General features: G+C 38.3%; 1 protein-coding gene across 1 annotated transcript; it reads left to right on the top strand.

The window, feature by feature from the left end:
- Positions 1–23,817: 23,817 nt before the first annotated feature.
- Positions 23,818–25,089, top strand: LOC100664902 (olfactory receptor 8S1-like). Its single transcript, XM_003405412.3, has one exon. It carries the CDS (start codon positions 23,941–23,943, stop codon positions 24,874–24,876), a length of 936 nt encoding a protein of 311 aa, XP_003405460.1. The 5' UTR covers positions 23,818–23,940; the 3' UTR covers positions 24,877–25,089.
- The last annotated feature ends 88 nt before the right edge of the window (positions 25,090–25,177 follow it).

The following is a 25,177-nucleotide window of genomic DNA, read 5'->3' as shown; positions in this document are numbered from 1 at the left end:
TTAGTTTAGCTCTTCTCTGAATGTTTGGTAGAATTCTCCAGTGAAGCTCTATGGGTCAGGGCTTTTTTTTGTTGTTGGAAGTTTTTTTTATTACCTCTTCAATCTCTTCTTTTGATATGGGTCTCTAGTTTTTCCACCTCAGTTAGTGTTAGTTTAGGTAGATAGTGTGTTTGTAGAAATTTGTCCATTTGCTCTAGATTTTCAATTTTTTTGGAGTACAGTTTTTCATAGTGTTCTCTTATGATTTTATTTCAGTTGGGTCTGTTGTGATAACATCCATCTCATTTCTGATTTGGGTTATTTGCTTCCTCTCCTGTTTTTCTTTTGTCAGTTCGGCCAATGGTTTGTTGATTTTGTTGGTCTTTTCAAAGAAGCAACTTTTGGACTTGTGGATTCTTTCAACTGTTTTTCTGTTCTCTGTTTCATTTATTTCTGCTCTAACCTTTATTATTACCTTTCTTCTGTTGCCTGGGGGGCCTCTTTTGCTGCTCTCTTTCTATTTGTTCAAGTTGTAGGGTTAATGTTTGGATTATGGCCCTTTCTTCTTTTTTGATGTGTGTGTTTATTGCTATAAATTGACCAGTCAGCACTTATTTTGCTGTGTCCCAAATGTTTGGGTATGATATGTTTTTATTCTATGAATTTTTTTATTCCTTTTTTGTTTTCTTCTGTTACCGAGTAATTTTTAAGCAAGGTGTTCAGTTTCTGTGTATTTGATTTTTTTTTTCCTTGCTGTTTCTGTTATTGATCTCTACTTTTGTGGCATTATGGTTGGAGAAGATACTTTGTATTATCTCAATGCTTTGGATTTTGCAAATGCTTGCTTTGTGACCTAAAATGTGGTCTATTGTGGAGAATGTTCCATGTGCATTGGAAAAGAATGTTGGGTGGAGTATTCCGAATATGTCTATGAGGTTCAGTTGGTTGACTATGGCATTTAGGTTTTCTGTATATTCATGCTCTGTCCTTCACCAAAAATGGTGTGTAGAAGTCTCCTACTCTTATTGTGGAACTGTCTATTTCTCTTTTCAATGCCATTAGAGTTTGTTTTACGTATTTTAGAGGCCTGTAAGTGGGTGTGTATATATTTATTTTGGTTATGTCTTTCTGGTGTATTGACCCTTTAATCATTACATAGTGTCCTTCCTTATCCTTTATGGTGGATTTTGCTTTAAAATCTACTTTATTGGAGATTAATATTGCCACTTCTGCTCATTTTTTGGTTATTGTTTGCTTGATACATTTTTTTCCCTTGGAGTTTAGTTCGTTTATGTCTTTGTATCTAAGGTGTGTCTCTTGTAGACAGTATATAGACGATTGTGTTTTCTTACCCATTCTGCCACTCTCTGTCTCTTTACTGGTGTAGTTAGGCCATTTACATTATGTGTGTGCGTGTGTGCATGTGTGTCTGTGGTGTTGATGGTTTCTTTGTTTCACTTAATTTTCTGTGCTGAGTTCTTTTTTATGTATTTTCTTTTCATTTCTTTCATTATTGTTGATTTTGTGTTTGCTGCATCTTTATGTTTTTCTCCTTTTTTTTTATTTTGATAAACCTGAAGGGTAGGTTTTTTCTTTGTGATTACCTTGAGATTTACCTTCATTTTTCTACATTTAAACCAGTCTTTTATTTCTTGATATCACCTTGGTTTCTTTTCCACATGGAAGTTCTATGACTACGCAGTTTATTCTCTCTTTTTTGCTTTGGTGTTGTCATCATTTACATATTGATGTCTCTGTTTCACTATTTTAAGTCTTTTAGCTTTGTTTTGTTTTTTGTGAGTTCCCTATCCTGGTTGGTATCTGGTTGATCTGTCTTTTGTCCTAGTCTTTGGCAGCTGTCAGATGTTGTTGGTTCTCTAACTGAAAGACTCTTTTTAATACTTCTTATACTTTGGGCCTGGTTTTTACATATCCCCTTAATTTCTGTTTATCTGGAAATGACCTAATTTTGCCATCATCTTTGAGAGAAAGTTTTGCTGGATATTTAATTCTTGGCTGGCAATTTTTTTCCTTCAACAATTTACATGTGTCATCCTATTTTATTCTTGCTCACATGGTTTGTACTGACTAATTAGAGCTTCTCCTTTATAGATGCATTTTCATTTAATCCTAGTCATTGTCAGGATTCTTTCATTGTCTTTGATTTTGGCAAGTTTGATTATGATACGTCTTAGTGACTTTCTTTTGGGGTCGATCCTGTATGGGGTTTGCTGAGCTTCTTGGGTAGATATCTTCTCATTTTTCATGATATTAGGGAAGTTGTCAGCCAGCAAATCTTTGACAAATCTCTCTGTATTTTCTTTTATCCTCTCCTCCCCAGCCCCCGCTCCCCGATTTGGTACTCCAATCATTCATAGTTTTTTCCCCTTGATGGTATCCCACATAATTCTCAGCTTTCTTCATTTCTCTTCACTCTTTTTTCTGATTTTTCCACAAACAAATTGGTGTCAAGGGATTTACCTTTAATCTCATTAATTCTGATTTTCACTGTCTCAATTCTGCCCCTATGGCCTTCTATTGAGTTGTATAATTCTGAAATTTTATTGCTAATCTTTTAGATTTCTTGTTGCTGATTTTGTATGTTTTCTACCAGCCTGTTTATGCTATCGTTTTGTTCTTGTATTGTTTTCCTGAATGCTTTGTCTGTTTGTTCCTTTGTTTGGTCTGTGTTTTGCCTATCTCCTTCTTGATTTCTTGGAGAGCTCTATATATTAGTCTTTTGAATTCATTATCAGGTAGTTCCATTTCCTTATCTTCCTCTGGAAGGTTTTGTGGTTCTTTATTTTGGTTGCTTGCTAGGGCCATCTTGTCCTGCTTCTTTATGTGTCCTGATACTGGGTGTTGTCTTCAAGGCATCAATAAGTTATTATATGTATTTATTTATTTATTATATTTTTTGTTTACTGAATTTTTGTTTTGTTTTGGTATGTACAAAATACTTCAACACCTCGATAACAAAAAAAAAAAAATACAATTAAAAAGTGAGTGAAGGATATGAACAGAACTTCACCAAGGAAGACATTCAGGCAGCCAAAAGACACATGAGGAAATGCTCCCAATCATTAGCCATTAGAGAAATGCAAATCAAAACTACAGTGAGACACCATCTCACCCTAACAATACTGGCACTAATCCAGAAAACACAAAACAACAAATGTTGGGTAGGTTACAGGGAGATTAGACAACTTATGCACTGTTGGGGGGAAGGTAAATGGTATAAGCACTTTGGAAAATGCTATGGCACCTTCTTAAAAATCTAGAAATAGAAATATCATATGATCCAGCAATCCTACTCCTAGGAATATATCCTAGACAAATAGTAGCCATCACACAAACAGGCATATGTGACCCATGTTCATTGCAGCACTATTCACGATAGTAAAAAGACAGAAACAACTTAAATGCACATCAATAGATGAATTGATAAACAAATTATGTTTAATACACACAATGGAATACTACACAACAATAAAGGACAATGACAAATCCATGAAACATCTCACAACGTGGGTGAATCTGGAGGGCATTATGCTGAGTAAAATAAGTCAGTCACAAAAGGACAAATATTGCGTGAGACCACCATTATAAGAGCTTAAGAAAAGTTTCACACACAGAGTAAAACAATATTTTATGGCTATGAAGGAGGGAAGGGATGGGGAGGAGAAATCACTAACTAGATAGTAGACAAATATGAACTTTGGTGAAGGGAAAGACAGAACACAATACAGAGGAAGTCAGCACAACTGGACCAAAGCAAAAGCATAGAAGTTTCCTAGACACATCCAAACACTTTGAGGGACTGAGTATGTGGGGCTGGGAGCTGGGGACCACAGTTTTGAGGACATCTAGGTCAATTGGCATAACATAGTTCAGAAAGAAAATGTTCTACATCCCACTTTGGTGAGCAGTCTGGGGTCTTAAAAGCTTGTGAGCAGCCATCTAAGATACATCAATTTGTCCCATCCCACCCACAGCAAAGGAGAATGAAGAAAACCAAAGACATAAAGAAAACATTAGCTCAAAGGACTAAAGGACCACATGAACCAGAGCTTCCACCAGCCTGAGCCCAGGAGAACTAGATGTTGCCCAGCTACCGTCACTGATCACTCTGACAAGGATCACAACAGTGAGTCCCAGACAGAAAAGGGAGAAAACTTCAGAACAGAATTCAAATTCATAAAAAAAAGACCAGACTTACTGGTCTGACAACCCCTGAGACTATAGCCTGCAGACACTCTGCTAACTCAGAACTGAAACCACTCTTGAAGCCCACTTTTCAGACAAAGATCAGACAGTACTATTAAACAAACAATAATCATGTGAGGAAAGTGCTTCTTAGTTCAATGAAATATACAAGACCAAATGGGCAACTTCTGCCTAAAAGCAAGATGAGAAGGTAGGAAGGGACAGGAACTGGGTGAATGGACACAAGGAACCCGAGGTGGAAAGGAGGAGCATGCTGTCATATTGTTGGGATTGCAACCAATGTTACAAAACTGTATGTGTATAAATTTTTTATTGAGAAATTAACTTGAGCTGTAAACTTTCACCTGAAGCTCAACAACAAAAAAAAAAAGTTTTTTTTTTAATTGACAAACCATTGACCAAAATGGTGAAAGAAAAACAGGAAAGGAAGTAAATAACCCACATAAGAAGTAATATGGGAGACATTACAACAAATCTAACTAAAATAAAAAAGATCATAACAGAATGCTATGAAAAATTGTACTCCAGCAAATTTGAGAAATCACAGCAAATGGACAAATTTCTAGAAACATACGACTTACCTAAACTGACACAAGCTGAGATAGAAAATCCGAACAGTTCCATAACAAAAGAAATTGAAGAGGTAATTTAAAAAAAACTCCCAACCAGCCCCCCAAAAAATCCCTGGCCTGGATAGCTTCACTGGAGAATCCTACCAAACACCCAGAGAAGAGCTAACACCAATTCTACTCAAGCTAATTCAGAGCATAGAAAAGGAAGGAATGCTCCTGAGCTCATTCTATGAAGGCAGCATAACCTGATATCAAAGCTAGACAAAAAAAAGAAGAAAGTTACAGACCAATATCTCTCATATAGATGCAAAAATTCTCAAAAAAATTCTAGCCAATAGAAGTCAGCATCCTATCAAAAAATAAAATAAAATAACACACCATGACCAAATGAGATTCATACCAGGTATGCAAGGATGGTTTAACATTAGAAAATCAATCACCATAATCTATCATATAAATAGAACAAAAGAAAAGAATCACATGATCATCTCAATTCATGCAAGAAAGGCATTTGACAAAAGCCAAAACTCATTCCTGATAAAAACTGTCAGCAAAACAGGAATAGAAGGGAAATTCCTCAGCATAGCAAAGGGCGTTTATACAAAATCAAGAGCCAACATTATTCCAAATGGAAAGAGACTGAAAGCATTTCCCGTGAGAGCAGGAATCAGACAAGGAAGCCCTTTATCACCACTCTTATTCAATACTGTTTTGAAAGTCTTAGTGAGAGCAATAAGGCAAGAAAAAGAAATAAAGGGAATTCAAACTGGAAATGAAGAAGTAAAACTATTCCTATCTGTAGATGATATGATGCTATATACATAGAGAACCCCAAAGAATCCACAAGAAGGCTATTGAAACTAATAGAAAGATTCAGCAGAGTAGCAAGATACAAGATCAACATACAAAAATCAGTTGGATTCCTATACACCAAGAATGAGAACTTTGAAAATGGATCAGGAAAACAATACCACTTATTATAGCCCCCCAAAAGATAAAATACTTAGGAATAAATCTAACCAGAAAATTACAAAACACTATTGCAAGAAACCAAAAGAGACTTGCATAAATGGAAACACCTAACATGTTTATGGATAGGAAGACTCAACATTGTGAAAATGTTTATTCTACGCAAAGCAATCTACAGATAAAATGCAATCCTGATTCAAATACCAAAAGCATTCGTTAATGAGATGGAAAAACTTATCACCAACTTTATATGGAAAGGAAAGAGGCCCTGGATAAGCAAAGTGTTACTGAAGACAAAGAACAAAGTAGGAGGCCTCACACTACCTGATCTCAGAACCTATACAGCCACAGTGTCAAAACAGCATGGTACTGGTACAACAGACACAGAGACCAATGAACAGAATTGAGAACCCAGATGTAAATCCATATATCTATAAGTAGTTGATATTTGACAAAAGGCCGAAATCCATTAACTGGGGAAAAGAGGATGTCTTTAACAAATAGTGCTAGCATAACTGGATGTCCACCTGTAAAAAAAAAAATGAAATAAGATCCATACCTCATGCCATACACAAAAACTAACTCAAAATGGATCAAAGACCTAAATATAAAACCCAAAATGTTAAAGGTCATGGAAGAAAAAAATAAGAATAACATTCAAACCAAACCAAACCTATTACTGTCAAGTCAATTCCGACTCATAACGACCCTATAGGACAGAGTAGAACTGCCCCATAGGATTTCCAGGTAGTGGCTGGTGGATTCAAACTGCCAACCTTTTGGTTAGTAGCCATAGCTCTTAAACACTATGCCACCAGGGTTTCCAGGGACAACATTAGGGGCCCTAATACATGGCACAAATACAACAAACCATAACGAACAATGCACAAACACCAGAAAAGAAATTAGATAACTGGGAACTCCCCAAAATTAAACACTTAGGCTCATCAAAATACTTCACCAAAAGAGTAAAAAGAGAACCTACAGACTGGGGAAAAACTTTTGCCTATGACTTATCCAACAAGGGTATAAACTCTAAAATCTACAAAATACTTCAATGCCTCAATTACAAAAAGATAAATAAGCCAATCAAAAATTGAGCAAAAGGCTATGAACAGACAGTCCACCAGAGAAGACATTCAGGCAGCTAACAGACACATAAGGAAATTCAAGAGATCATTATCCTTTAGAGAAATGCAAATCAAAACTACAATGAGATACCATCTAACCAACGATACTAACACTAATCCAAGAAAAACACAAAATAACAAACATTGGAGAGGTTGTGGGGAGATTGGAACTCGTATACACTGCTGGTGGGAATGTAAAATGGTACAACCACTATGGAAAATGATATGACACTTCCTTAAAAAGTTAGAAATATCATACAATCCTGCAATCCTACTCACAAGAATATATCCTAGAGAAATAACAGCCCTCATACGAATAGACATATTTACACCCATGTTCATTGGAGCATTATTCACAACAGCAAAAAGATGGAAACAACCTAAGTGTCTATCAACAGATGAATGGATAAACAAATTATGGTACATACACACAAGGAATACTACACAACGATAAAGAGCAATGATGAATTCAAGAAACAAGTCACAGCATGGATATATCTGGAAGGCATTACGCTGTGTAAAATAAGTCAATCACAAAAGGACAAATACTGTATGAGACCACTATTATAAAAACCCAAGAAAAGGTTTACACTCAATAAAAACAATCTTTGATGGTTACAAGGGAGGGGAAGGAAAATCATTAACTAGATACTCAACAAGTGTTAACTCTGGTGAAGGGAAAAACAACACACAATATAGGAAAAGTCAGCACAACTTGAACAAGGCAAAGTCTTAGAAGTTTCTTTTAAACATCCAAACACCTTGAGGAGTCAAGTTACTGGGGCTGTGGGCTGGAGTCCATGGCCTTGGGGGACATATAGGTTAATTGGCATAACATAGTTCATAAGGCAAATGTTCTACATCCTACTTTGGTGAGTAGTGTCCAGGGTCTTAAAAGCTTGCAAGAGGTTATCTAAGATACATCTATTGGTCCCATCGTGTTCGGAGCAAAGAAGAATGAAGAAAACCAAAGACACAAGGTAAATAATAGTCCAAAGGACTAATAGACCACAAGAACCACAGACTCCACCAGCCTTAGCCCAGAAGATCTAGATGATGCCCAGCTACCTTCACCTCAGACAGGGATCACAATAGAGGGTTCCAGACAAAGCAGGAGAAAAATGTAGAACAAAATTCAAACTCACAAAAAAAGACCAGATAATTGTTCTGACAGACACTGAGGAACTCCCAAGACTATGGGCCCATACACACTGCTAAATCAGAACTGAAGCTACTTCTGAAGTCTACTTTTCAGCCAAAGATTAGGCAGGCCTATTAAAAAAAAAAAAAAAAAAAAAGTACATGAGGAATGTGCTTCTTAGTTCAGTCAAGCATAGCAGACCAAAAGGCAACACCTGCCCAAAATCAAAGATGAGAAGGCAGGAAGGGACAGGAAGACTGGACAAAATGGACACAGAGAACCCAGAGTGAAAAGAGAAAGGGGGAGAGAGCTGATAAATTGGAGGAATTGCAACCAATGTCACACACACAAAAAAAAAAGAAGTTTGAATAAAAACTAATTTGCCCAAAAACTTTCACCTAAAACAATAAAATTAGATATACGTATAAAGCGGAAACCCTGGTGGCGTAGTGGTTAAGTGCTACAGCTGCTAACCAAAGTGTCGGCAGTTCGAATCTGCCAGGTGCTCCTTGGGAACTCTGTGGGGGCAGTTCTACTCTGTCCTATAGGGTCACTATGAGTCGGAATCAACTCGACGGCACTGGGATATATAAAGCTAAAAAAAAAAAAAAAATGTAACAAGCTATTGATACATGCGAAAATATGAAGAAATCTCAAAAGCCTTTTGGTAAACTAAAGAATTCAGACACAAAGGAATATAGCCTTTATAATTCTATGCACATAAAAATAAAGATCAAGAAATCAAGGCAGCAATTACTTCTTTGAGTGTGAGTTAAAATGTGCAACTGACTTGAAAAAAGAATAAAGGAATAAAGGTAATGAATGAAATTGTCTCCATCTTGATTTGGTGATGGTAACTTGGGTGTATGTTTGCAAAATTGATCAAATTGTCCACTGTGTGTAAAATATATACCTCAATAAAGAAAATAAATGGCTAGTTAGAACTCACTTCAATACAGCATACATTTGCTGAGCATTTCTGTATGCCACGTGCTTTTCTAGGCAGTGGAGAAAGAGCACTAAACCAAACCTTCAGTCTCTACCCTCATAGAGCTGTCATTGAAATAACTGAATATATACTCTCCAAAGGTGGCATTATATTAAGGTACCTGAGTTCCTTGATTTAATTGTGAGTTTCTCGAAGGTAAGGATAGTGTCTTCATCTTGTATTCTCAATAAATCCTAGGCTACTATAAGCAGTAAATAAGTATTTTTCGAGTAACTTTTTAATAGACGATTAAGTAATTGAAGTCACTGACTCCCTGTCCTTTGTGTATATTAATAAACGTGTCATCATATAAAATATGTTATGACAATTCTCCCTATCCCTACAGAGGTGAACAGCGCTGACTCTATTTTTGAATAATCTTTAACACAAAAATTTCATTAAAAAATTTCATAGTGCCTTAGTAATGCTCATTTACATCTAATAGTTCATTCCCAGAGATGAAGCTGCCTCCCTTGAGCAGGCTAAGCAGGAACCTACAATTGTGCTGGTCTGTACACTGTTCTTTGTAACCTGTTGTATAGGATAAGGTTTTGCAGATGCATCACATGTAAATTGGGTAGTTGCATAAGTAACTGATTCTGATTCTTTAACTTGATCATCAAAATATTCAGTCCAGATGTGTTTAAAAACACTATTCATGTGAATATGGGCAAGAAAGTTGTCAGTGAACTATCTAACACTAGACTTTCCTTGATAATATTCAAATGAGATATCCTTCCACTAAGTGGCCAACAGGAGTATAAATCTCAGCCTGGATACTTTCACAGTCCACCATACCCTAGTGTTTATGATAAGGACTTCAATCCTAAAGTAGCAACACTTATCTCTGTGAGAATTCCCTATGGCTTGTACACACTTCAACTCATCTGGTTAACAAGTTGTAAATTTGGCATGACTGTGACCTCAGAGAATACAGCTCTCTTAAGCATCTGAGCTCCACCAGCCAAATTACTGACTTCCCTTCTGCTAAAAATCATTTGAAGCAAAATCATTTGCTTCACTGATACTCCTCACTCAGTATGTAGAAACACAAGGTAGCTAGATTCAGTCTCTGTGCTTAGGCCTGGGACAACAGGAGGGAAATCTCTTATATGTCTCCTTTCAGAATTTGAGTGTTTCCCCTATATTTAAGGAGTGATATGGGTAAAATCAGAAGTTAAGTGTCCTTAAGTTTCCCCATATAGGATGATCTATTTTCTTTAACTCGCTGTGATTTGCAAATAGGAAAAATTAATGCCTGTGTTCTGTACTTAAAAAAAAAAACTTTGCTGTTGAGCCAATTCCAATTCATAGCGATGCTATCGGACTTGGTAGAGCTGCCTCATAGGGTTTCCAAGGGGTAGCTGGTGGATTCAAACTGCCTACCGTTTGGTTAGCAGCCGAGCTCTTAAACACTTTGCCACCAGGGCTCCCTTCTCTACTTAACCTATAGAAATATCTGCTCTCCTATGCAAGGATATCGTCTGACCAAAGATGACTTCTGACGCCATGGAAGACCAAAGCCAACAGATGAATTTTGTGCAAGTAAAGATCAGAGCTCCATGATTTCCCTAAAAGTTTCCCTCATTCTCACCTGTAGATTTCCAGGTTTGATTTCTTCTCCTCGTCTAGCCTGCTATGCCTGGCTCTCTCAGGAAACTCCTTTTACCTTCAGTTCTCTCATATCACCTTTTCCTTGTGCTGAAGACTGAGTTCCAAACTGTAAGGACATTACAGATTTTTCCTTCCAGTGAAGCTCTTGTTCCCAGCTGCTTTTAGCCTCTACTACATAAATCCTTTCTATGATCCCCAGGTAGTGTTGAGTGCGCTCTAGCTATAAAAATTGTGTTAATCTGGGAAGCTGAGATCAAGAACTAAGGTTACTAGTCTTGGAAGGAATGGGGAAAAATACATCAGAGTAGACAGTAACATTTTATTGCCTTGGATTCACCTCCTCTTCTATACCCTAAATAAATGCGCTAAAGATAGTCCATTTTTTTGCTATTGTTAACCACCAAAAATATCAGTGGTAAAAAGAGAAGAGGGAGAGTAGGATCCAGAGACATTTCTGAGGAAAATATGTGTTCCAAGCACACATACCTCAACCATTATGACCTTTTCCCCATTTCAGGTGTTCTCAGGGTACCCAGGGTCTTTATACACTTCTGAGTGTCGGTGTTCCCTATATTAGTTATCCAGACCGTTTCCGCCTTCCAACACTAGACTTGTCTCTCATTAATCTATGCATCAAGTCCTTTATGAAATTAACTAACATCTGTATGATTCACTGAATAGATAAATTGTGAGACATTTCTCTTTGGCATGTCCTCAGTTATCTTTCTCCTTGGAAATTATATAAGATCATTGAATCTAAAGCAGCTAATAACTTATAATGACATTAATGTAGTTTTTCTCAGAATTGATTGAATTTTAAATTTAGGCACATATTGATTTAAGTAGGACGAATTCACAGTGGTGTAAATTTCAGTCATAAATCAAAGTACAGAAGGTGAAAAGTACTATTTGGGATTATTCTTAAAATCAACCAAAAAATGCAATCTCTTGCTCTACTTCCCTTTAAGATGATGTCTGACAGGCACATACAAGATACCAAGAAGTGATCTTTTTGAGAAGTGCTCAAACACCTCTACCCAGGCAAAATGGTAAGTTATGTACCTCATTAAGATGGTATCCCTCTCTTATCTCCTGCTTTTCTCTATGAAACATCCAAACTTCCCTTCTTCTCCTCTTTTAGTGAAATTCAAATAGGCATTTGATTCAGTGTGAATTGAAACCACTGTGTTCCCTCATGCAAGGTAAATGAGCAGAATTTGGAATTAGTGCTTATCTTTCACTGCAAGGTTGAAATAAAACTTTGTCTTCTCTTGCCACCAGTGAGAGGATCTGTTGGTGGCCAGGATTAGCTGGAGTTTACTCAAGCTAAGTGCCTGAGTAAAAAATGGGATTATATATATTCTCTACACTGAAAATAAACATGGAAAAATTTGGAGTAACTGTCTAGCCAAAAACACAGGAAATTCCAAATTCTGAGAATATTCTTTCCTACTGAAGAATTCCCCTCATGTTTCTGTCAGTTTGTTGTACTGTGGGGGCTTGTGTGTTGCTGTGATGCTGGAAGGTATGCCACCAATATTCAGATGCCAACAGGGTCACCCATGGTGGACAGGTTTCAACTGAGCTTTCAGACTAAGGCAGACTAGGAAAAAAGACCCAGCCATCTACTTCTGAAAAGAATTAGCCAGTGAAAACCTTACGAATAGCAGTGGAACTATCTCAAAGGGTGGCTCCAGAAGACAAAGTAAAGTATTATAATGACATGCGCAAAGGCCTGGAGATAGAAAACCAAAAGGGAAGAACATGCTCAATATTTCTCAAGCTGAAAGAACTGAGGAAAAAAAATTCAAGCCTCGAGTTGCAATAGTGAAGGATTCCACTGGGAAAATATTAAAAGACATAGGAAGCATCAAAAGAATATTGAAGGAATACACAGAGTCATTATACCAAAAAGAATTGGTTGATGTTCAACCATTTCATGAGGTAGCATATGATCAGGAACCAGTGGTCTGAAGGAAGATGTTCAAGCTGCACTGAAGGCACTGATGAAAAACAAGCTCCAGGAATTGACGGAATATCAGTTGAGACATTTCAACAGATGGATACAGCACTGGAAGCACTCACTCATCTATGCAAAGAAATTTGGAAGACAGTTACCAGGCCAACTGACTGAAAGAGATTCATATTTATCCCTGTTCCCAAGAAAGGCGATCCCACTGAATGTGGAAATTATCAAACAATATCATTAATATCACAAACAAGTAAAATTTTGCTGAAGATCATTCAAAAGTGGCTGCAGCAGTATATTAACAGGGAACTGCCAGAAATTCAGGCCAGATTCAGAAGAGGACATGGAACCAGGGATGTCATTGCTGATGTCAAATGTGTCCTGGCCGAAAGCAGAGAATACCAGAAGGATATTTACTTGTGTTTTATTGACTATGCAAAGGCATTTGACTGTTTGGATCATAAAAAATTATGGTAACATTGCCTTCAGTATGGATTACACATCAACATGAAGAAAACAAAAATCCTCACAACTGGACCAACAAGCAACATCCCGTGATAAACGGAGAAAAGATTGAAGCTGTCAAGGATTTCATTTTACTTGGATTCACAGTCAATGCCATGGAAGCAGCAGTCATGAAATTAAAAGATACATTTCATTGGGCAAATCTGCTGCGAAAGACCTCTTTAAAGTCTTTGAAAATCAAAGGTGTCATCTTGAAGATTAAAGTGCGCCTAACCCAAGCCCTGGTATTTTCAATCGCATCATAATCTGGACAATGAATAAGGAAGACTGAAGAAGAATCGACGCCTTTGAAATGTGGTATTGGCAAAGAATATTGAATTTACCGTACAACCACATTCCTCCTTAGAATCAAGGATGGTGAGACTCCATCTTATGTACTTTGGACGTGTTATCAGGGGGGATCAATCCGTGGGGAAGGACAGCATGCTTGGAAAAGTACAGGGTCAGCGAAGAAGAGGAAGACTCTTAGTGAAATAGATTGACACAGTGGCTGCAACCATGGGCTCAGGCATAACAACGACTGTGAGCATGGTACAGGACCAGGCAGTGTTTCATTCTATATAGTGCATAGGATTACTATGAGTCAGAACTGACTCGACGGCACTTGACAACATCAACAATAACAACTGAAGAATTTGGAGATTTTTCATATTTAAACAGGATTTCACAAACTTACGGATAAGGAAAATTGACTTCATTTGGTCATTCATACTCACTGCAGAATCTGAATTTGTTGGAAAAGAAAGTACACTTGGCTACTGTTGGATGGTGTGTTCTGTATATGTCTATGAGGTCAAGTTGGTTGATTGTGGCATTTAGATGTTCTCTGTCTTTATGGAGCTTCTTTCTGGATGTTCTGTCCTTTACCGAAAGTGGTGTGTCAAAGTCTCCTACTATTATCATGGAACTCTCTATCTCTCTTTTCAATGCTGTTAGAGTTTGTTTTACATATTTTGGAGCCCTGTAATTGGGTGCATAAATATTTATTATGGTTATGTCCTCCTGGTGTATTGACCATTTAATCATTACATAGTGTCCTTCCTTATACTTTGTGGTGGATTTTACTTTAAAGTCTATTTTGACAGAAATTAATATTGCCAGTCCTGCTCCTTTTTGATTGTTGTTTGCTTGATACATTCTTTTCCATTCTTTGAGTTTTAGTTTGTTTTTGTCTTTAAGTCTAAGGTGTGTCTCTTATAGGCAGCATACAGACTGACGGTGTTTTTTAATCCATTCTGCCACTCTCTGTCTCTTTATTGATACATTTAGTACATTTACATTCAGTGTAATTATTAATAGGTATGAGTTTAGTGCTGTCATTTTGATGTCTTTTTTTATGTTGTTTACTCATAGAATGAGTTTGGGAGTATAACAAAACCAGGTAAAGACAACAAAAAAAAAGAAAATTACAGACCTATATCCCTAATGTACATAGATGCAAAAATCCTCAACAAAATTCTAGCCAATAGAATTCAAGAACATATCAAAAAAATAATTCACCATAACCAAGTGGGATTCATACCAGGTATGCAGGGATGGTTCAACAATAGAAAAACAATTAATGTAATCCATCATATAAATAAAACAAAAGACGAGAATCACATGATTTTATCAATTGATGCAGAAAAGGCATTTGACAAAGTTCAACTCCCATTCATGATAAAAACTCTCAGCAAAATAGGAATAGAAGGAAACTTCCTCAACATAATAAAGGGCATTTATACAAAGCCAATAGCCAACATCATCCTAAATGGAGAGAGCCTGAAAGCATTCCCCTTGAGATCAGGAGCCAGACAAGGATGCCCTCTATCACCACTCTTATTCAACATTGTGCTGGAGGTCCTAGCCAGAATAATTAGGCTAGATAAAGAAATAAAAGGAATCCAGATTGGCAAGGAAGCAGTAAAAGTATCTCTGCTTACAGATGACATGATCTTAATCACAGAAAACCCTAAGGAATCCTCAAGAAAACTACTGAAATTAATAGAAGAGTTCAGCAGAGTATCGGGATACAAGATAAACATACAAAAATCAGTTGGATTCCTCTACACTAACAAAAAGAACATTGAAGAGGAAATCACCAAATCAATACCATTTACAGTAGCCCCCAAGAAGATAAAATACTTAGGAATAAACCTAACTGGAGACGTAGAAGACCTATACAAAAAAAAAAAAACTACAAAACACTTTTAAGAAACCAGAAGAGACCTACAAAAGTGGAAAAAGATACCTTGCTCATGGATGGGAAGACTTAACATTGTAAAAATGTCTATTCTACCAAAAGCAACCTATGCATTTAATTCAATTCTGATCCAAATTCTAATGACATTTTTTAATGAGGTGGAGAAACAGATCATCGACTTCATATGGAAAGTAAAGAGGCCCCAGATAAGTAAAGAATTACTGAAAAAGAAGAACAAAGTGGGAGGCCTCACTCTACCTGATTTTAGAACCTATCATACCACCACAGTAGTCAAAACAGACTGGTACTGTTACTGGTACAACAACAGATACATAGGCCAATGGAACAGAATTGAGAATCAAGACATAGATCCACCCACATATGAGCAGCTGATATTTGACAAAGGCTCCAAATCAGTTAAATGGGGAAAAGGCAGTCTTCTTAACAAATGGTGCTGGCAAAACTGGATATCCATCTGCAAAAAAAATGAAACAAGACCCGTACCTCACATCATGCACAAAAACGAACTCAAAATGGATCAAAGACCTAAATATGAAATCTAAAATGATAAAGATCAAGGAAGAAAAAAAGGGACAACTTTACAAGCCCTAATACATGGCATAAACAGTATATAAAACATTACTAACAATGTAGAAGAAAAACTAGATAACTGGGAGCTCCTAAAAATCAAACACCTATGTTCATGTAAAGACTTCACCAAAAGAGTAAAAAGATTACCTATAGACGGGGAAAAAGTTTTTAGCTATGACATTTCCGATCAGCCCCGATCTCTAAAATCTACATGATACTGCAAAAACTCAACCACAAAAGGACAAATAACCCAATTAAAAAATGGGCAAAAGACATGAACAGACACTTTTCTAAAGAAGACATTCGGGTTGCTAACAGATACATGAGGAAATTCTCACAATCATTAGCCATTAGAGAAATGCAAATCAAACTGCTACAAGATTCCATCTCACTCCAACAAGGCTGGCATTAATCCAAAAAAACACAAAATAGTAAATGTTGGAGAGGCTGTGGAGAGATTGGAACACTTACACACTGTTGGTGGGAATGTCAAATGGTACAACCACTTTGGAAATCGACTTGGTGCTTCCTTAAAAAGCTAGAAATAGAACTACCATATGACCCAGCAATCCCACTCCTCGGAATACATCCTAGAAAAATAAGAGTCTTCACAGGAACAGATATATGCACATCCATGTTTATTGCAGCAGTGTTTACAATAGCAAAAAAGATGGAAGCAACCAAGGAGCCCATCAACAGATGAATGGATAAATAAATTATGGTATATTCACACAATGGAATACTATGCATCAATAAAGAACAGTGATGAATCTGTGAAACATTTCATAACATGGAGGAATCTGGAAGGCATTATGCTGAGTGAAATTAGTCAGCTGCAAAAGGGCAAATATTGTGTAAGACCACTCTTATAAGAACTTGAGAAACAGTTTAAGCAAAGAAGAAAATATTCTTTGATTGTTACAAGAGGGAGGAGGGACAGAGGGAGGAAGAGGGGTATTCACTAGTTAGATAGTAAAAAAAAAATTTTTTTTTTTTATTAGATAGTAGATAAGAATTACTTTAGGTGAAGGGAAAGACAACACACAATACAGGAGAGGTCAGCACAACTGGACTAAACCAAAAGTGAAGAAGTTTCCTGAATAAACTGAATGCTTCGAAGGCCAGCATAGCAGGCACAGGAGTTTGGGACCATGATTTCAGGGGACATCTAAGTGAATTGGTATAATAAAATCTGTCAAGAAAACATTCTGCACCCCACTTTGGAGAGTGGCTTCTGGGGTCTTAAACTCTAGCAAGCGACTAAGATGCATCAACCAGTCTCAACCCACCTGGAGCAAATGAGAATGAAGAACACCAAAGACACAAGGTAATTATGAGCCCAAGAGGCAGAAAGGGCCACATAAACCAGAGACTACATCAGCCTGAGACCAGAAGAACTAGATGGTGCCCAGCTACAACTGATGACTGCCCTGACAGGGAACACAACAGAGAACCCCTGAGGGAGCAGGAGAGCAGTGGAATGCAGACCCCAAATTCTCATAAAAAGAACAGATTTAATGGTCTGTCTGAGACTAGAAGGACCCCAGAGGTCATCGCCCCCAGACCTTCTGTTAGCCCAAGACAGGAACTATTCCCAAAGCCGACTCTTCAGACACGGACTGGACTGGACAATGGGACAGAAAAGGATGCTAGTGAAGAATGAGCTTCTTGGATCAAGTAGACACATGAGACTATGTTGGCATCTCTTATCTGGAGGGGAGATGAGAGGCCAGAGGGGGTCAGAAGTTGGCAGAATGGACATGAGAAGAGGGAGCGAAGGGAAGGAGCGGGCTGTCGCAATTAGGAGTATGTACATAAATTTTTGTATGAGAAGTGACTTGATTTGTAAATTCCACTTAAAGCACAATTTAAAAAATTTTTTTTTAATTCTCTGTCTTTGGTTACATGTCTTGGCGACTTTCTTTTAGGATCTACCTTGTATGGGGTTCAATGAGCATTTGGATAGATATCTTCTCATCTTTCATGGTATCAGGGAAGTTTTCTGCCAACAAGTCTTCAACAATTCTCTCTGTATTTTCTGTTATCTCCCCCTCGCCTTCTGGTACTCCAGTCACTCGTGGGCTATTCCTCTTGATAGAGTCCTCATAATTCTTAGAGTTACTTCATTTTTTTTAATTCTTTTATCTGATTTTTCCTCAAATATGTTAGTACCAAGTGCTTTATCTTCAATCTCACTAATTCTGATTTCCATTGCCTCAGTTCTGCTCCTAAGACTTTTTATTGAGTTGCCTAATTCTGAAATTTTATTGTTAATTTATTGTTAATTTTTTGCTGTCTCTCTATGGATTCTTGCAGACTGTTAAATTTGTCATTACACTCTTGTCTAATCTGCTTAAGTTCCTCTAATGCTTTGTCTGTGTGCTGCTTGGCTTGTTCTGCATTTTGCCTGATCTCCTTCCTGATCTCCTGAAGAGTTCTGTATATTAATATTTTGTATTCTACCTCCAGTAATTCCAGGAAGTTATCTTCATCTGAAAGATTTCTTGATTCTTTGTTTTGGGAGCTTGCTGAAGCCATCATGGTCTGACTCTTTAGGTGATTTGTTATTGACTGCTGTCTCCATGCCATCAATAAGTTAATGTATTTATTTATTTTATGTTTGCTTACTGTGTCCTAGCTTCTTGTTTTGTTTTGATATTCCCAAATAGGCTGCTCAAGTGAGCTAATTTGATTATTGGTGCCTTTTAAGTTCTACCGTGCTGTCACCAGGTGGCTACAGCTGTTACTAGGTATTTGAGCCCAGGATTCCATTCACTTTTGTATGGATTCAGCTCAGGTGTCCAGGTAGTCAGTAACCAAGTGTGTGGTGCAGGCTTTCACCTACAGTCCTAGATGAGCAGGGGTGATTGGTGTAGGCACAGGTATCTGGCTGCAGGAGGGGGTCACACACTGAGCGAGGCAGGGGGCTGACGACTGCTCCTGAGTGTTTGTGAGGAAAATGTGTCCCTGTTCCCTAGAGCACATAGGTGGGTGGGTTTTGCAGCCAGGCTATGGGCACCCAATACTGTTGGCTATAAGGACTGGGAGGCACCACTTATTTATTCTTGGATCCCTGTCACGGTGGCTAGGTGTCGTGGGTGGAGCCACAATCCTCAGGCCTCTGATGTGGGCAGGCAAGGACCCTGTTTAACAGGCAGAGTGGTGTCAAATGTCATGAACCTGCCTCTCTACCATGTAGCTGAAACAGTTGAAGTTAGACTTCAGGTATATACCCTGTTATACTGTGCTAATGAGGGCCCACACTGTTGAAATGGGCCCCCACAGGTCTACGCAGGGGTGAAAGGCATTCAAAATCTGTGGACCCCTTATGCCTGTGCCTAGGCAAAGGAGCTGTTTCTGCCCTGAGTTCCTGGCTCAGGGGAGTCAGCAGGTTATTTTTTCCGTATTTGTTAATTTGTTCCTTCTCCAAGGCAGGGAGAATGGCTCAGGGCGAGTGCAGGTCCTTCTTCCGGCCCAGGGGTTGCAGCCAGCTGGGACCCACTGTAGAGCAGGAAGGGAGCGGGTAAGTGGGAGAGAGGTTTTTCCCACAGGGGTATTTTTGGATCTGTGTGGTATGTTAAACACAGGTACTTTTCTGTTTCCAACTGAAGTCCGCTTCTGGATCTGTGTGGTATGTTAAACACAGGTACTTTTCTGTTTCCGACTGAAGTCCGCTTCTCGCTTATTCTGGAGAGTTGAGCAGACTCTCCATGGCTTGTTCTCTCCCAATGTGGAAAGCGCAACCTGAACACAACTGCTTGCCTCACCACATGTTCACACCAGAGGAATCGGCCTCCAGGGTGCCAGTTCCCGCCAGGTCAGGTCTGGTAACACCTTGTTGCTTCTAAACTTTTTCTCCCTCCTCCTGCCACTCAGTCCAATTCCTCAACTTTGCCATTAATGTTTAGGGCTCCTAGATTGTCATATATAATTGATTCACTTGTTTTTTCAGGTCTTTGTTGTAAGAGAGACCACAGGAAGCATCTGACTGCTCTGCCATCTTGGCCCCACCTCAGAATCTGAACGAATTTGATTAAACACACTGGGCTGAAAATTTCTCACCAGACAGAACTGAGTGGTAACTTGAACCTCTGTTTTGATAAGAGTTTGGATTATGGACTCAAAACCCACTGCCGTCGAGTCGATTACGACTCATAGCGACCTTGTAGGACAGAGTAGAACTGCCCCGTAGAGTTTCCAAGAAGCGCCTGGTGGATTTGAACTGCTGACCTTTTGGTTAGCAGCTGTAGCACGTAACCACTACACCACCAAGCTTATCTAAATATGAAATAGGGAAAGTCAGGAAGAACAGAGACTGAGCAATTGGCTGGTCCAGCAGGAACAGAATTTGTTATGGTGAGTACATGGGCAACAATGATGTTAGACTATGGTATCAGATGAAAACTGGTGGATTCAGGGTAGATACAGAATTCAAATGAGCATGCCAACATTACTGTAAGGAGTTACCATACAAGATAAGAGGGCTCGGGAAGGAGTACCATCTGAGCCTATAGTAAAAGGTGAGGTTTCCAATTGGGTAAGAAAAAAAATTAACTAGCAAAGGAATTCAGTCCTGAATGTTAGAAAAGTGCAGTTTGAAAGACAGGGCAAATAAGTGTATTCATGCAACCGTTCGATACATGTTAAGCAAGGTTGTTTGGCCGATCTATTTTAAGTAGAGGACTCCACACAAAGTATATTTCAAGAAATTTGAATAATTAAATGAAAGAATGGTTGAAGTTATGGATGAATGAACAAAGGGAGGCATAGATGGGTAGATGACTGAACTGATGAGGGAAAGGATGAAAGTGAATAAGTGAAATATTAGATGAGTAAATAAATGGATGAACTGATAGATAAATTATCAAATAATTAGTGTACAAGGTTTTTTATTTTATATGAGGAAAAACTGGAATTTTCTTGGTTTGTTTTAGTTTTTATTATTGGAAAAATGTAAAGAACACAACATTTCCCAATTCAACATTTTTCATGTGAACAATTTAATAAAACCAATTACAGTGTACAGAGTTTCAGCAATTCTCTAGGTGTGAACAGAAACAAGCTAGTGGGAATCCAGGTTCTGGCTAGTAAAACAGAAGATAAGTCTTCTGCCACCCCTTCACAGCTGCTACATTTCCTATCCTTTCTCTACCACTTCTCAGTCTCCTCCAAGCTTTGTTTATTTCTGAATTCAGCTTGAAATATTCCTGAAGAAGAAGCATACTCGATGTGTCCTATTTGCTTCATCCTTTTATTCTTTCTACATTTAACAAATATTGATTAGAAGCCATCATGTACCTCTCATTCTTATCTCTGTTGAGGAAGCTAAGTTAATATAGATGATTGGATCCCAATCCCTATTCCCCAGGAACAGGAAACTTGATTGGAGAAAAAGAAATACCACTCACACGTGCTGCTAACAGCCAAAGCAAGATAGATACGCAAGTGAAGACACAAAAGAGTTTAGAAAAAAGTAAGTGTTGAAATAGAACATAAAATTGAGAGAATCAAACAAGTTTAAGAAATGGATGTCAGCTGGCCAAGATATGAAAAGCACAGATTGTAGCTACATAGTCCTAGGATGGATATAAAGCTTATCCACCACTCGCTTTCTCATCACTGGCAAGTTACCACATACTTTAAGGTTCAGTTTCCTCTTTCTAAATTTTTGGTTAATACAGTCCTCATAGTTTTTTATGCACAATCCTTAAACAAGGGAAAGACTAAGTGTTTCACTGTCCTTATGAAGTTACTGGATCAACACTGCAACCTGATAATTAAACAAATAAAATTTATTGAACGAATGAACCACGGGAGGGCATGAGTTCATTTTGGCTGTAATGGTACGCTCTGTCTTAAAGGCAAAACAAAGAGATATTTAGCAAGTAGAGTGAGTACAGATAATTTCACATCAAAGCAATGGCAGAAAAGGAGGTGAGCTTTACAAGCGTGGCATTTAACTGTGAAACTTTCTTTACATCAGTTTCTAGTCTAACACAAATCTCTCAGACTTGATACAATTTTAACTAAGGCGGTATTTCTATGAAAAGTATAAAAAAAATTGACGTGAAAGTTTAGTGATATGGAATTTAGTGATATATTTGCAATTGGGCCAACTTAATTGGGATCTTTGAATATTATTAGGAAAGCGTAAAACTTATTTGGCAGAGAGAAAGGGGATAATTCTTAAGTGCTTTCTGGGGAACTTCTTAACGAGTTAAAACAACTCATGTATCTATAGGCTATAATTTATTTGAACAACTCAGCGAAGCTTTTTCTAAGGCCAGTTGTGTGGGAATACTTTTTTTTTCTTTTCTTTTTTTGTTATTGTACTTTAGATGAAGGTTTACAGAACAAACTAGCTTCTTGTTAACTAGTTAGTACACATACTGTTTTACGACATTGGCTAACACCCCCACAACATGTCAACACTCTCCCTTCTCAACCTCAGGTTCCCTATTACCAGCTTTCCTGTCCCCTCCTGCTTTCTAGTCCTTTCCCCTGGGCTGGTGTGCCCCTTTAGTCTTGTTTTGTTTTATGGGCCTGTCTAATGTTTGAATAAAGAGTGAACCTCGGGAGTGAATTCATTACTGAGCTAAAAGGGTGTCTAGGGACCATATTCTCAGAGTTTCTCCAGTCTCTGTCAGGCCAGTAAGTATGGTTTTTGCTTGAGTTAGAATTTTGCTTTACATTTTTCTCCAGCTCTGTCCAGGACCCTGTGTGGGAACACTCTTAACAAGCACGACTGAGCTTTGTTGTTCAAATGGCAAACTTTAACAGAAGCAAGATGGTTATCAGGAGTGTAGAAGTAAAAGCCTCAGTTTAATTTCTGAATGGAGTGCTTAATTTTAGTTCTGAAATTCCCCCAGTTAGACCTCCTGGCACCTCAGAATTTAAAAGTTCCTCACATAATAACTAGAACATAATTGACACCAAAGAATGATAGTTGTCATCATTTTCCATATTTGTGAGGATGACAAGAAAGTTATCAAGATAGACATAATGGAGGAGGTAGAAATTGAGGTCAGCATTGAAGAGTAAGTAGAGAATTTGGGTCAGGATTTGAGAGGCAGAAAATTACCACAGAGTATCAGCCAAAGCCAAAGTAGAGAAAGAGGAAAATACTGAGAGTATCAGGGACAAATCTGGCCTGAATATCTAAAGCAATGATTATCCAGCCTGGATACACATTAGATCCACCTGGAAACTTCCAAAGCACCCATCATCAGGACCCTCACAAGACCAAGTAAATCAGGATTTCTACAATTGCTGATGTTATTAAAAAGTTGGTTAATCCTTTATGCAATCCAAAGTTCATCTTTATTCAATAGTTCCCAGGAAACAGTGGAATTGTCTTGGGCTCATACGTAAGGATCAAAATTCTGGCTGTTCATATTAGAGAACTGAAAAAATTTTATTGACCTCAGTCTCAGTTTTTTTAACTGTTAAAATAAAGATTTAGCAATGTCCTTCTTTCTCCCCATTCCCAATCTCACACACACACATTTCAAAATTGTCCCTTGAATAAAATAATCAAATATATCAGAGATACATACAGTATGAATATAATTTTAAAAAAAGTATTCAGGTTATCACTAAGTACTTTTGAATCATTGCAAGTTTTTGAATAGGAAATGGAAGAATGCACAACTGAGGAAAACAGATGGTTAGAAACACTTGCTTCAGAAGTGTGTGGGATACAAAAATGACCAGAAAAGTAGCAAGATAAAAGCAATGGTCAGTTCAAGGAGGTAGAACCAATTAGTCACGGTTTGGTCTGTGAAAATTTTTATGAATTGCTCTGGAGCCATTTGTGGTAGAAAAGCCACCAGAGGGAAGAACTGCAGGGTTCAGAGGTTGTGCCGGCCAGCAATCAGGGGACAGAAGGCTCTATGGAAGGATCAAGAGTAAATAAAAAATTCATGAAAACAATGAGCATACTAAGGAGGAAAATATGCACATAGAGAATGAGACAGAATCTCTGAGGTGCTAGAGGGGTAAGAGAATACTTCACCCTTCTTTCTGTGTTTATTCCAAAGGAACATCTTCTATCATGGCCCTAGGAAACCACAGCACCATCACCGAGCTCCTCCTCTTAGGACTCCCTGAGGATCCAGATATCCAGGCTCTGCTCTTTTTGTTCTTCTTAGTGATTTACCTTCCGACCTTGATGGGGAATCTTACAATGCTGCTACTGATCACAACTGACTCTCATCTCCAGTCACCCATGTACTTCTTTCTGAGTCATCTCTCCTTCCTAGATCTTTGCTACTCTTCAGTCACTGTGCCCAAGATTCTGGAAAACCTCCTGTCTCAAAGGAAATCAATCTCAGTAGAGGGCTGTCTGGCTCAAGTCTTCTTTCTGCTAGTCACTGGAGGGACAGAAGGACTTTTGCTCTCACTGATGGCCTATGATCACTATGCTGCCATATGCCACCCTCTGAAGTATGGACAGATCATGAGTAAACAAATGTGTAGGGGTCTGATGTGGGCCTCATGGGGACTGGGCTGTCTAGATGCTCTCGCCAACCTCCTCCTGGCTTTGAATTTGGACTTCTGTAAGCTCCAAACCATCCACCACTATTCTTGTGAGCTCCCATCCCTCTTCTCTCTCTCCTGCTCTGACACATCCGCCAATGTTGCGATGCTGCTCTGCTCTTTCATCTTGCATGCCATGGGGACCTACCTCCTTGTCTTCTTCTCCTATGACCATATTGTCTCCACCATTCTGAGCATTAGCTCCACCTCTGGCAGAAGCAAGACTTTCTCCACCTGCTCCTCCCACCTCACTGCAGTGAGCTTATTCTATGGCTCAGCTTTTCTCCGGTATCTCATGCCAACATCAGGCTCCTCACTGGAGTTGATTCTCTCCATACAGTACAGTGTAATTACTCCCTTACTGAATCCTCTCATCTACAGCCTGAAGAACAAGGAGGTGAAAGCAGCTCTGAAAAGACTGATGCTAAGATACTTACAATGTCTCAGATAGCACAGAAAAGACAGAGTATAAAGGAGAAGTAGGACAGAGCTGCAGCAAGACATCTAATGATTAACATTAAGAACTTCCTGGTAGCTATTTGTCACTTGTTGCAAGATATATGGCTGATTCTCCCTTGTTAAAAATTATCCAGGAAAGTTCTGGGAGCTATTTTGCTTGCGAGGGCTCAGAATCCATCCTATTCAGAAACAGACCAATGAGTCAGAAAACTCTCTCAACTTCAAAGGTTTGGTTAATGACATGTCAATTTGTGGTGCATATTTTTGAAAATCATGTTAGGATTGGCCCTGAA

Source organism: Loxodonta africana, chromosome 4 (genome assembly GCF_030014295.1).
Source record: "Loxodonta africana isolate mLoxAfr1 chromosome 4, mLoxAfr1.hap2, whole genome shotgun sequence".
Lineage (NCBI taxonomy): Eukaryota > Metazoa > Chordata > Mammalia > Proboscidea > Elephantidae > Loxodonta > Loxodonta africana.
The sequence above is the reverse complement of the archived record's forward strand: the minus strand, read 5'-3'. Positions and strand labels throughout refer to the sequence as shown.